Source organism: Apus apus, chromosome 2 (assembly GCF_020740795.1).
Source record: "Apus apus isolate bApuApu2 chromosome 2, bApuApu2.pri.cur, whole genome shotgun sequence".
In the NCBI taxonomy this organism is placed as follows: domain Eukaryota; kingdom Metazoa; phylum Chordata; class Aves; order Apodiformes; family Apodidae; genus Apus; species Apus apus.
Genome location: NC_067283.1, coordinates 114,101,762 through 114,116,324, shown reverse-complemented (window position 1 = coordinate 114,116,324; position 14,563 = coordinate 114,101,762). Strand labels below are relative to the sequence as shown.

The window sequence follows — 14,563 nt, the reverse complement described above, 5'->3', positions numbered from 1 at the left end:
AGGCAGTTCCCAAACGAAACAGGCATACAAGTCAGTTCAAAGCCTTCCATTAGGTGTCCTGGCTAACTTGTTATCTTGTAATGTCCCCCCTCCTACCCTTCAGGAACGGTTTGTTCTGTTGTAATTCTTGTACCAAACATCTGGAAACCAGACTTGTTAAAAAAAAAAATAATAATAATAATAATAATTATAAATAAATAAATAAAACGGCGTTTCAGTGCCTATGACTTACACAGATCTCTGACCAAAACAACAACAACAAAAAAATCAGCTGACGCCGTAAAATTACTTTTTTTTTTTTACTTTTTTTTTTTTTTAAAAAAAAGGCACTTTGACCAACACGTTCTTCTAGACCGAGGTCCTGCAGAGCACCGTCCACCCACCCTGCAGCAGGGTAACACGCTCTGACACCAGCTCGCTCCTCCGCTCGCAGCTGTCTCCAGCGGGAGGAGCTGAAACCTGAACCAAACCCTCCGAGCCGGGATTGGATCCCTCCTGCCTGCAGCCGGAGAACCCTCCCAGAAAAAAACAGCCTGTTTGGAAAAAGTGCTTGAGAACATCCCGAAGTGATTGGAGGAGCGGAAAAACCCTTCCCCCGCCTTGCACCTGACTAGTGGGTATTTACAGGACTTTTCAAGGCGCCTCTTGCACTGCCACCACACAACCCCGGCGGATGGAGGGCGCGGGGAAGGCGATGCGATAGGGACCGATGCGCTGGCAGTGAGAGCCTGTGCGTGTGTGTCCTGCGCACCGCCCGCCCGAGAGGAGAGCCTGCGAGAAGGAGAGAGCCGGCGTCCAAAATGCCACGCTCCTTCCTGGTCAAGAAACATTTCAATTCGTCCAAGAAGCCAAATTACAGCGAGCTGGACACTCATACAGGTAACAAATCTGACGCCACCGCGTTGCTTCTGAGGGCGCAGTCGTTGCGGGGCGGTGAGGAGGAGGGGTGGGATTGCTTTTCAGGGGTGGGGGGAATGGGTTAGTCCATTGCTGGCTCTTTTTTTGCGTACAAGGAGGGAGTTTTGAGAAATATGTCAATGCTGCCCAGAATGAATCATAAAGTTTGCTCATCCACTTGAACTCAGTTACTCAGAGAGGACTTGGAGTTTTCCTGTTCTGTGTCTGCTGGTGGTGGAATTGAAACTTTTATGGAAATCCTTCAGGAAGTTTCACTGCTTCATTGTATCAGGCTGCAGGGACTTAGAAACGCATGCTGCCCTGAAGAGACTCTTCAACTGTGATTTGTCTGTTCCAGGGTGCTGTTTCTGCCATCAGAACAGATGTATGAAATAGTTGGTTTTTTTAAAATTCTCCTATTATGCAGATGACTGTACTAAGCCTTAGTTTCTGTGCCTTTTAATCCCCAAAATGTTAATTTTACTGCCTTTTGAAATATTTTTAGTTCTCTTACCTTAAAATTTTCTTCTTTCTCCAGTGATTATATCCCCATACCTGTATGAAAGCTATCCAGTCCCTATCATACCACAGCCAGAGATCCTGAGCTCAGTAGCTTACAATCCCATTACCGTGTGGACTACAACTGGGCTGCTACCGTCTCCATTACCCAACGACCTCTCTCCACTTTCTGGATACCCCTCATCTTTGGGAAGAGTCAGCCCACCTCCCCCTTCTGACACATCCTCCAAAGACCACAGTGGTTCAGAAAGCCCCATTAGTGATGAAGAAGAGAGAATCCAGTCCAAGCTTTCAGACCCCCATGCAATCGAAGCTGAAAAGTTTCAGTGCAGTTTATGCAACAAGACCTATTCAACTTTCTCTGGGTTGGCCAAACATAAGCAGCTGCACTGTGATGCCCAGTCTAGGAAATCATTCAGCTGCAAGTACTGTGACAAGGAGTATGTCAGCCTGGGAGCGCTTAAGATGCACATCAGGACCCACACACTGCCTTGTGTCTGCAAGATCTGTGGCAAGGCTTTCTCTAGACCCTGGCTACTTCAAGGACACATTAGAACTCACACTGGTAAGTACAACCGTTGCTATTGCAGTGTCTTGTTGCTAGAACATTGGGGTGTCCTTTCGCTATTTTTCTCCACAGGTGGAAAAAACAGCAACTTTTCTGTACTAACCTTGAAATGCATATGCAGAATTTCAAATGTATCATTTAGAAGGCTATAAATTCTCTCTCCTGGGGGACTGGGGCAGGGGGGAGTGTAGCATGGTCTCTTAACTGTGGGCCAGATATTGGCATAAATCAGCATTGCTCCCTTGCTAATTTTAGAACGGTACAGCCCATTTCCACCAACTGAACCTTTTGCTGGATGGATTTTATGTTAACTGCCAGGCTTTGGAAACTGCTAACTTTGAGAGGGCTCCAGCTGATTCTGAAATAAAGCAGCAAAACATAAAGGCAATGCATGAGGGGCTGCTTTCTGACTCCTTAAGCAATTGGCAAGTTTTGCATGTGCTATCTCAAGTCCTTAAGAACTAGAAATGCAGCATCACCAAAGCACTCTTTTTTTTCTCTTTTTCTTTTTTTTTCCTGTTGAAACAAAAACTTGATTTTGAGCATAACACTGGTAATGCCTGTACTGCTGTTTGCTGCCATCTATCCAGTGATTCCCACAGCACTAAGCAGGAAAGGTTCTATGAAAATATTTTAAAATGTTGAGAGGAGCCCAACCTAAAAGTACTGCCTGCACCTGCAGATGCAGAAGGTGTCAGCAGCTTGTCTTTAGCAACTGCACTTAGCAGCACATTCTGAAAAGACTGAGTTCCTCATGTACAATCAGCAGTGCTGAAAGCTGTTGTATCTGTAGCTTGATTGTTGCACATTCTTTATTAAAACAAATTTTTTTCTTTCTTCCTTTCTTTCTTAGGATAAAAGTGGGTTTTACCTGTCCTAAACATATACTTCTTCTTTAAAGCTTTATCCTGTTTTCCCTTGATGTTTCCTTTTTTAGGAGAGAAGCCGTTTTCCTGTCCTCACTGCAACAGGGCTTTTGCAGACAGATCCAATCTGAGGGCTCATCTGCAGACCCACTCGGATGTGAAGAAGTACCAGTGCAAAAATTGCTCCAAAACTTTCTCCAGAATGTCTCTTCTGCACAAACATGAGGAATCTGGCTGCTGTGTAGCACACTGAGTCATGCAGTCAATGTTTACCTGGACTTGCATTTCTCCACTTCCAAATGATAAGTGGGAATCCAAAGGCATATTCTTGTCTACTTTTCAGCCAAAAAAACACCAGAACACCACCAAACAAGCAAACAAACAAAACAGTGGAAGAACTTAGAATGTTGGTAGCAATGAGCTTTAAGTAGTTTCTGTTCAGTCACACATTCACAGTCTTAAGTGAGAATTCTGAAATGTGGGGAGACACCATGCATGACATTTCAAGTAGATCTAAAGGAAGAAGCTTTATCACCTTTCTTTATAGATGAAGCCAAATGTATGTTGTCTTTTCTTGCTTAGAAAAGGCTGCAAAGTTAACAATACATTCCTACCAAGACATTTCAACCAAAGAAACAGTATTTTAAGTTGAACTTTTAATAAAAATACTACCCAAGTGGATTTTGTTAGACACCATTTATCTCAGGTGCCTTAAAAAGTATTCCAAGTTTACCTTAGTAAATGTTTAATATTATTCATTGCTGTGTTTCTTATTTTATTTTATTAGAAGCCAAGGCCTTCATTAATGATCTGAAATGCTTTAAAACTGTATAATTAAGAGAGGATAAAAAACCATGCAAGAGAATGTATGAAAAGTTGAAAGCCACAGATAAACCGCATGTGCCTTTTTGAAAAAGAAAAAAAAAAAATAGACTGTAGCTTCAGACATTCCTGGTGCATGCTTGACCATCTTTTAATATGGAATAGTTCCTCTAAACTTAAATCTTTTTTTAAAAACGGGAATAAGTGCAAGAGAGGGGGTTCACGGGAGTTTGACAATTATTTTTTTTTTAATGCACAAAGGAAATGCAATATTTTCAGCATTACCCCTCCAAGTGCCTTTTTTATTGATGATTTTGTAAAGTATGTGGTCATAATGTAAATATTTTTATTTTTATATGATTGAATGTGTTATGAATGAAAGTGAATTGTTGCCTATAGCAGCATCTATAGATAACTTGAAGAAGGTGTGAAGTGAAATTTATGTTGTTTTCTAGCCACTTTTTTACAATAAACCTTTTTAAGTAATATTTCTGTTGTTTGTTCTAATTAAAGAAAACAACCATGTCTGGTTTGTCAAGGCTTGGGAACACAGAAAAATAGAAGTGTCTCCACGTGAAAAAATGAAGATAAAAATGAATTTGAGATATTTATTCTTAGTTCACAAGTACTGAACCTCAGCAGGAAACATACCTATTGCATTTAGAAACATCTGAACCATATAGAGCATTTTTCCAGGTGCTGCTTTGAAACACATTTTATCAACAACATTTAAAATAAACTTCTTTCTTGTATTTTAACAGTTGAAAGGATGCTATCAGAGCAGCCTTATTATTTTACTTTTTCTGACACTCTGACATTAGGAAATCTGGGCATGATCTAAAGTTCATTAAAGTCAGTGGAGCCTTGCAGGAGCTCAGTAACATTTGCATGATGCTCTTTTTAAGTAGCAGTCAAGTCACAGTTTAATATATTTTACACAGCCATTTTAGAGAGATTAAAGATATTTTTGTTTAAGTATCTTGCATATCAGAAATGTCAAGCGAACACATTTGGACTGTCTATCAGCTAATACATCACAGGAAAGAATTATTCAGTACTAACAGGTAGAAATATTTTTCTTCAGATTATTAGACTAAGGACTGCAAGGCCTGAACTGTATAAAAGCTTTACAACATCAACAAATCTTGTCTGATCATTCCTGACTAGTGCAAAACAACACTATTTTCAACTTTTGACAAAGACCAAAGCTAGAAAACAGATAAGCAGTAGTTGGCACCCAATCTAGAGACTGCTATGTCTACATTAGGGTACCAGCAGGAACAAGTAATAGCAAAACCAAAATGCCAACAATTTAAAAAGAAGGTTACTGATGGATAAATACAACATGCCAATTTCTTTTAAAAGAGCACAGTTCAGCAAAACAATGCAACAGACCATGCACGCCTTGTATCTCCTCCAGCTGTGTCCTGCAGAGGTGTGCTTCAGCAGGACTGCACTGGAGTAACTTTAGCAATAACCACATGATGGGAGTTTTGTGCCTTTTCTCCACGAGCAGCACTGTACTGAAAACAGATTAGCTCACACGAAGCTTTTTCGTGTTCTCTAAAGATCTTTCAACAAAATCTCAAGGTTATAAAAAAGATTCCCTAGGATCTGTTAGATTTTATTTTTTTTTTCAGGAAATAGCTTGAGAGTTGAAGAAAGATAGGGTTAGTGGGAATTTGTGAGGTAACATTTCCAAATGAACACATGAAGGCATCAAATACCCTTGAAAAGTTTCACGTGGTTACTCTATTGGTTTGCACTTCCATGTAATTTGCTTTGAAGTTCTCAGGCTCCAGCAGCTCTTTGTGCAGCTTTCTCTTCCCAGAGCAAAGTTTACCAGAGTATGAGTAAAGCTCTGGCAATCAACAGCTACTTGTACTGTCAAAGTTCTAGGTTTGCCCTCCTGTGTCATGTCACAAAGGTTTTTCCATTGTTATAATTCACACTTTAAATTCTCTACGCCCATAGTAAATGAAATAGCGTAAGAGCCTGAGTTCTTGAATGAGTGGAAATGCTACTGTTGTCCTTAAGGGAAATCAGATGAAAACTTCATCAAAATACAGTATGCTAAACCAAACACAAGTGGAACTGGTCTGATTTGGAGATGACAATTAAGATATGCTACTTTGCATGCCTGTAACACCTGTACTCATAAAACACAAAGATGGGAAAGGCTAGAAGCTCTTCTGGCTCATCTCTTTAATTGAAACAGAGTGCTCTATCACAGATCCCTACCTCTCTGTCCACTTGCAGCATAAACTTCCCAGGCAGCTGAATTTCTCTGCTTTTCCTGTGAGACTGCTTTCTATTTGCTGCCAGGACATTTCTCCAAAAAAATTTCCATTAGTAGTTTTACCTCATTACTCCAGAAATGCCCTTCTGTACCTGCACAAGCTATTTATAATGTAAATTAAATTCTGTTCTGAGCTGTTGGTGGATGACTCCTGCAACTTTGTCAAAACATGAGGGAAAAACTCCCTCCATGGTGAATATACCCATAGAATCTCTTTGACTGTTGCTACATTTCTTACAAGACATCTTTAATTCTATATCCAAATAATCCAGTTTTTAAATCTTTCTTCAGAAAATATGCTCCCCACACTCTGAATATTTTCATTGCTCTTTTCTGAAATCATTTTTTTCCTTTTAAGTTTTGATGCCAGTGCTAAATGTAATTATTTTAAGTGCAAAGTTAAGCAATCAAAAGGCCAGCCTCTCCTCTAAAGGCACCAGCATGAAAGCAGCCTATATACAATATGATTCCTAGCTTTTTTAAAAACTTTTCACCAATGAGTTGCTTAAAATCAGTGGATCTGGGGAAGGCACTTTTGCCCATGGGTTATTCTAAATGCTCTAAATACATATTCTTTTGGCTATATGATTGGCCATTGCAGGCATGCCCATGAAGGCTAAATAATTCCTTTAAAATGTTCTCGAAATTTACTTCCACTCCTGAATGTACTTTCAGTGTGAGAGGAAGGGCTAAACCACCACAGTCCATGTGCAGTTACAAGTTGAGTATATGAGTTTCTTAAGGTGAAGGCAATATTTTATTCTCTTTGGTTTCCTCTTTTCTCTTCTCTTGCTTCCATTTGGAAATGAAGAATGAGCTAATATTTACATGAAATGAAGACAAAACCAAGTACACATTTATGCTCAAATTACTGCTATTATCTTACCAACTAAGGTGAAGTAGAGAAAAGCATCTTATGCACTCACCAAAGGGTTAAAATAAGTGCCTCTCAGATTGAAGCACCATGAAATCTGTCTTCTGTATTTTACTCTATTATTTGGATGATTACAGTTCCTGTTATTATTAAGCAAGCTCAGGGCCTATTACTATAAGCTCCATAAAATCATATAAAAAAGAACCCTAAAGATCCTGTAAAGACAATGGGAAACCTGACAATTTAATTCTGATGTCTTGTGCTAGAGATGAGTTATCCTTCCACAAAAACATTATTTCATCTTAAAATATATTTTTATTTTTGAATAAGAATATTTCAATGCTTAACATTACTTCTTTAGAAATGCTGGTGTTTACTAGCTATCCCAGATGTTTGCTTTTGTCTCTTTAAAGTAGCCATTTTAACAGTTAACCTATATAAATTGTAATTCTGATTAACAGAAATATAAAGAATGAAATGTGAGAAGCCTGCTCCAACCTGGGGATATTGTAACATCAAATGATGGTTGCAAGTAAGAACAGACTGTATGCAAGTGAAATCCCAGAGTCACAGGTGCTCTGTGTGGGAATGCAACTCTGGAGATTGCCTAGTTCAACCCCTCTGCTCAAAGTAGTTTACCAAAGACTGTGTCCAATCAAGTTTTAAGTATCTCCAAGAATAGAGACTCTGCAACCTCTCTGAGCAACCTGTTCTTATATTCAATCACCTTTGCAGTAAAGAAAGTTTTTTCATTACATTTAAATGGATTTTCCTGTATTTACAAAGGTGCATACCGCTCCTTGTCCTGTCACTGTCTGGCTCAGTCTTCTTTATTTCCTATTGTCAAGTATTTGTACACATTGATTACATTTCTCTGGAGTCATCTGTGTACTGGTGAGGCAATAACTGGACCCAGCACTGCAGGTGGGTTTTGCCACTGCTGAGTAGAGTTGGAAATACTACTCAGTTTCTGATGGGATGCTGAAAGAGTGCTGAGAGATTGTGGAAACTGTAGGAACTGACTACAAACAAAAATCATGCTTGCATGCTCTATCCTTCATTCTCCAAAATTTTAATTAATTCCAAATCACGAAAAAGTCATCAGGAACTCTGAGGATGTAGAGGACAGGACTGCTCTTTTCTGGGAGAGCCACAGTTGCCCTTTCCTGTCGCAGAGGGCAGCATTAGGGTCCCTCAGGCGAGCACATGCAATGGGTTTCTTAACAGTGTGCACATCTTGCTGCAGAGGCATAACCTTTTTCAGACACTGTATGAAACATGGCTTAGCAAAGTTTTGAGGCCATGTTGAAGCCAAATCACATCCTTGCATTGATGTCCCTTTTGTGTCATGCCAGGCTAGAGAGTAAAAATTAATACAAATAAAATAAATATAATAAATGAATAAATGAATATGCACAGCAGTCTTGGGTTTTACTTGTTTGGCAGTTCAATGACCTACATCTCTCTCCTATCTTCCTTTTCCCTGGGCACTGAATACACCCTGTTTCTTGTCTTTGTTCCTTTCTGCTTTATATGCACCACCAGAAGTTTATCCAGTGTGCATGCTAAGTATCCAGGAGGCGGACGAAGATCACAGTTAGTTTAGCGGCCCTTGCCAAGAGGGAATAAATGGCCTTTTATATCTGTCGTTTACACAAACATATTTTTATACCATTTTGTTAAAAGAAGTCACAAAACCTAGCAATCACATGATTGTCAGCTCAAATCCACATGGCCTCCATCGTTTTTAGTAGCCTTCACCCTGCAAACTTGGCAGAGAAACAAAGATATATGCAAACATTCACAAGGTCTCTTCACACAGGTAGACATGCCACTGACCAGCCTGCACATTCAAACATGCCAGACCTTTTACTAAAGCCCTAATTAGGAGAATCTGCTTCAGAAAAAACCCACAGAGAGTTCCCTCTGTTGCTGAAACCATCCCTCAGTTAAAAAAAGGTGAGTTTAAACACAAGCACAAGGATGCTTTCTAGAAGGACAAAGTCAAAGGAGGGTGTGCTTCAAGTTCTTTGCCTGTCCACTCAGTGCAGAAAGGGCTGAGAATACTACACACTCTGATCCGAATACCTTCCTAGAAGTTTAGCTTTGCATTACTTGTATTATAAACCAGAGCTTTTTGCCTAGCCAAAGAAGACTACAGAAAGGTATTCCTCACCTGGCTAATCCTCTACATTCTCCTTAATTCTCATGTTTTAGCCCCTTCTACTGCTACTTTCTTTGCCATACATAGCAATAATCTCCTTCCCAAATGTGGCTGCCGGGAGATCAGAGTCAGGGGATCATGGATCTTTTCATACTTGATAGATGTGGGCATTGCCATGTCCTCTAACATGCCCTAGATGTGGGTCCAAATAACAGATCCAGGTTACATGCTGGGCCATCTCCTGATGGTCACACTCTGGGCAGCAGCTCCCAGCCATCACCTTTCCAAATCTTTTCCAAAGACATGAGCTAGGAATGCAGGAGCTAGGAATAACAAATCCTTCACAGAAAGGTGCCTACATCTCATTGTGTCCTGTGGGTTCCCAGTACAAACACTGAACATCAGAGTAAGAAGTCACAGACATCTGCTAAGCCGCTAATAAGAAGCAGTTAAAGTATAAAGTTGCACTGCAATTAGCTCAGATTTTGCACATGTCCCTAAACCAAAGTAAATTCCTTTGAATGTAACCTGCCCTCTCATGTGGGCTGGCAGACCATCCACAGCTGACAATGAATGAAGAGTTAGAAGAATGCAAACTGACAGTTAGTAAGTAACTCCAGTAAAAATTGAATTAATAACAAGCAACAACTTAGAGTAATAATATTAGACATAAAAGACTAATAAAAATACCCCCTCTTAAAATATATGTCACATTTAGCATTATATAATTAATTTTTTTACCTCTTTAAATGTTATAAAAGTATGGTTTGGAAGACATTTATTTATAGCTGAGCATTCACTGTTCACCTGTAATAGATGAAACTGGGACAGGTTGCTATGTCCTGGGGAAATTAAAAAAAGAATCCTGTGACTTGTGATGGACATTCTGATGATGTCATGAAACCAAGTCGGCATTTCAGTCCAGACCTGAACTAGTTCTGACTGGACAAGACCCCCACTCCAGAACAGTCAGGATTTTTTAACAGCCTTGATTTACTGACAGAAAACCACATTTTTGCAAAATGGCTTTCAGCTTCTAGGTAGTTTGACAAAATTGCTCCACTCGTCTCTGTCCCCACTTTTCCCACTATTTGCAGGAAAAACAAACAAACAAACAAAAAAGGTTGCTCTCACTGATTATTTTTTTTCTTTCTCAGCAACCTCTCCTCACAGGTTACAAAATCACCACTTAAGGCTCTGGTTTGGTGGTCACAATTGAGAGCTATGACTGAGGGCTGCTTCCAAATACTTGAACTCAAAGTTCTGCGTGTCCACAGAGTATGTCAGTATGTCACACTGGCAGGACAACATGGACCAAAGAGAAAAAAAAGAGAGGTCTTAAGTACTGTTCAAATATCAGCTTTCACAGCACAGAACTCTGTTCAATATGCATTTACAAGAAGTAAATATTAATTACAAATTAATATTTGTATTAATATTTGCAGAAGAAACCCAGTAGTTCTGCACTGTTTAGCTTTGAGAAGAAGTTCTGACTCCAGCTAAGACTACAACTGATAAATCACTTATGTCTGATTACTGTGCTTATTGCCACAAAATATAGCAAGAACTAAGTGCATACTAGGGTCTTTTCATTACACAAATATGAACTATGAATATCAGGAATATTCAAAATAATGAGAAACTGTATATATGTGTGTGTCATGTAAATTCAAATGTACAGAATTAAAACTGGGAAAATATTTTAAGGAACATCTCTTCTAGAATTCTCTTTTTGGGTTGTTTTTTTTTAAATCTTAAACTTTTAATTAAAAATACATTTCCATTTTTGGTCATCTATTTAAATCTAGAATATTCATATTTTCAATAATCCTTTGGTGCAGTACAATCCCATGTACAACATCACAAGTACAATTTTTTAAAAAAATTGTAGTATTAAGAATAGAGCCAGAAGTCTGTAACCCTAGGCATTTTGTTCTTCTTAAAACATTGACCTATTTGGTATTCTATTGGTTCTTCTTCCAGTAATCTTTTTTTCATGCTGTATAGTCACCCAGGCTGGAGAGGAACAGGAATCATCAGTAAGTAGCCTTTTCCTTTTTCCTGCGCTCCTACAGTTTGTATGTCAGGTTGCTGTGCTAACAATGATGAGGCTGTCATTCTGAGTTTACGTGGTAATTTTAGGGTTTTTATCATCTTTTTACATGCTTTTTGTCATGTATTGGTGGAAAGAATGTACCATATTTACTTACCATTTAGGTCAGGTTCAAGTAATTTTTGAAAATATAATTCTTAACAGGTTTTCTGATAACCACAGATATGACATCAAACCTGAGCTCCCATACAATTGAGAATCTTTTTCCATTCATCTTCAATAAATGAAGATAAATCGATGAAAAAAGAAATTAAGAGAAGAAAGAAATCTTCCACCTTGTTTGTATCTCCCTATCTAAAACACAAAGTAAAAATTTAATGAGAAGTCTCTTCAACACAACCTGAAATTATGGATCTTCTCTTTGCACTTTTAAATTATGTACTCAAGAGGGAAAATGTTACAAGTGCAATGCTTCATGCTGCATGCTGACACTGTAGGAAGAAGCATCACAGTTCTTAAAGAAAAGAAATGTCTGTTTGTATCTTAGGTCACTAATGGAGAGGAAGGATCTGTCCTGTGGCATTTGTGAAAACAGAAATATGTTGCCATGGGGTGTGATTTTGGTCCCACACTTTAAACAAGAAATAGCTTTCAGGTATTTTTGTCCTGATATTCTTCTTTTGCTCCCATTACTTTGTTCCTAAACATAAAGGATACTGTTTCCTGAAAAATACCTTAGAATCTGGCATAGTATTCTTTTTAGGGAAAAGATAACTAAAATTGCAACATGCATTGCCTACACAGATGAACACTAGCTCAGTATCCATACAATCCCTCATTTTGAAAGGAGGAAGGAATATTTTAAAGAGGTACCATGTAAGGTCAAACCATGCATTTGTATTGCTCCTTCACAGACAGATTATGATGAAGTTCAAACTATGTGAGAGCAGGACTGCTCTCTCCCTTGACATAAAGCCACTCTTGTGAATGTTAATGTTCACTATACTGGATAAGGCTCTTCTTTAGCCTGATTCTCATGTTCTTTAATACCCTGGTACTAGTACCTAACATGGTGCCAGGACCCACCATGCTCTGATCAAGCAAGTGTTTCACTTAGATATCTGAGGATGGGATTTCTTCCAGGAGATTTTGCTTAAGAAACTGTGCAGCAAACCCTCCCACTGTATTTGCAATTCATATTGACAAAATGTGCTTTGCCAATAGTGCTTCTCCTGGTTGCCCAAACAAGAACAATTTGTAAGCCAATACTACTACAACTAGACTTTGTCTTTCGTCAGCACAGAAGTGCTGCAAGGAAGGAAAAAACCAAAAACCAACAACAAAAAACAACCAAACAACAACCAACCAAGCAAAAAAATCAAACAAAACATAAAAATAAAACAAAACCAACAAAAATCCACAAACTAAACCAAAACAAAAAAATAACAAAACTAGCAGCTTTACACTCTCGGCAAAAGGTCCTGAAACAGACCTGATCTGAGTCTCAGGACAGTGCAGCTTACACACCTTCTTGCTCCCAAGATTGTGCCTAAAGAATAGCCCAGACTTTAATAGTTTAAATGACAGGATTTTGAGGTGGCTTGTGATAGAAATTAGGAGAGGAAAAGTGTATGCTTGGTGGCAGAAGAGCCAGATACAGCCCTCCTCACAGTGGGACTACAGCAAATACGTTGGAGTTAATCTGTATACTTTAATTTTATTTTCTCCCTGTCTCTTTTTAGTGAGGATGAATAATGTCCATGTCTTGTAACACCTCAGTAATAGTTCAGCATGGTTTCTGTGACCTTTCCTGGTTGGATCAGGACTGATGAGTTGCAGATTTCAATGTATGAAACTCAACTGACAAGCCAGGCTTGTAGAGTCTGTTCTGGTGCAGTTTCTGTTGAGGGATGTAAAATGATCGTTTCTGTTGCTCTTTGAGGGAGAAGCTAATAAGTTGGTGGGAATGGAGAGCTGAAGTGAAATGTGTTTCTTGAACTACTCCTTCTGAGTAGTTTCTGCAGACAGCTACACATGCATGAAGTCTGCTGAACTGGGAATTTTGCATTTTGATTCTAGGCATTTGAACTTCCCATTTGCTTATGTCAAAGATGAACCTTTCCAGGTGATCTAAAATGTAGACTCCTTAACTGATGTGAATGGCAGCCTTCCTGTTTTAAATTCCAAGTTGTAAAAAGAAAGTTGCACTGTCAATCAGCCAGCAAATGGTGCTGCACTGGCCTTTCTAGAAAAACAAACAATGGGTAATAAATGACTTTATGGTAGGATTGAATTTAAAACAAAAAATCCTTATCAGTGCAATATGTTTTCTGGTCCACTAAATCTCTTCTGTTTTACTCTGTTCCAGCTATGTTACATTACCCATTTTTTAAATTAAAACAAGTCCTCCTAAATTTAAGTATGTATGAATACACACAAATGTGGCTATGTATATACAAACCTATATGTGGAAAAATTTTCTGCACTTAGGCAGAGATAGAATTAGAGTACAATGGCACCATGAATTAATACACTGTATTTTTTAAGCAGTGGCACATATGTGGCACATTCCCATCCTCCCCTCTATTCCAAAATCTCAACTTTCATTAAAAAACCTACAGCGGGTGTCTTGTTCCTATAGTCACCCAGGAAAAAACAGCTTTGCCAGTAATCCAGTGTAACCAGTACACATGTAGTCACCTTCAAGCAGCCGAACAACACACTATGAAGGTAGACAAGTCTCAAAGAGGTATGTTGGCACCACTTCACTCAGAAAGGTTTCAGTGGGGACAGTCCTCAAGAAGATGACAAATGTTAGCAGAAGAACCAGTTCTCTGGCTGACCAAAGCACAGAAGGAAGCATGGGAGAACACCATAGTGAAGATCTTCACTATTTATTGAGTGACATTTTTTTTTGGTGTTGCAAGCAGCAGGAGTCGGAGCAAAAAGAAGACAAAACAAACTGCTTAGCAGGTAAAAACAGAATGCAGGAGTTCAAATGCATCCAGGGGCCTTTCAAAGCCAGCAGGTACATATGAATCCCAACTGCATGTTAGCTGCATGCAAAGAATATGTGAAGCCTGTTGGATCCTACTGGATTACATTAGTAAAAATACAGAAAAATGCCACTGGGAGTAGCACCTCCTAGGAAGATTTCTGAGATTCTCATAACTGGAAAAATGTTATTTTCACCTTATCTTTCCCTTCAGTTCCCACTTTTGAGCCACATGAAATGCACAACACAAGGCTTCCAGAGCCACGTAGCATATATGCTGCAGGCTAACAGACCTAAATGGAATGTGCTGTATTAATTTTCTCAGACAACATGTTTTCCTACAGTTTTGAACATCTGTAAAGGAGACTCAAACACATCGTTCACATACTAGTCAAGAAATCTTAACTCTTATGGAATACAAGTAGTTTCTGTTCTTTACTCAGACTTTTCCCTGACTCTTTAACGTCAGCACTTGAGTATAATGCTCTATGCAGTTTTACCATGCA

At 38.9% G+C, this 14,563-nt stretch overlaps 1 protein-coding gene across 1 annotated transcript; it reads left to right on the top strand.

Annotated features, from left to right (window-relative positions):
- Window positions 1-665: 665 nt before the first annotated feature.
- On the top strand, window positions 666-4,160 carry SNAI2 (snail family transcriptional repressor 2). The gene is made up of 3 exons (XM_051610197.1): window positions 666-879; window positions 1,436-1,981; window positions 2,922-4,160. Exons 1-3 carry the CDS (start codon window positions 801-803, stop codon window positions 3,101-3,103), a joined length of 807 nt encoding a protein of 268 aa, XP_051466157.1. The 5' UTR covers window positions 666-800; the 3' UTR covers window positions 3,104-4,160.
- The last annotated feature ends 10,403 nt before the right edge of the window (window positions 4,161-14,563 follow it).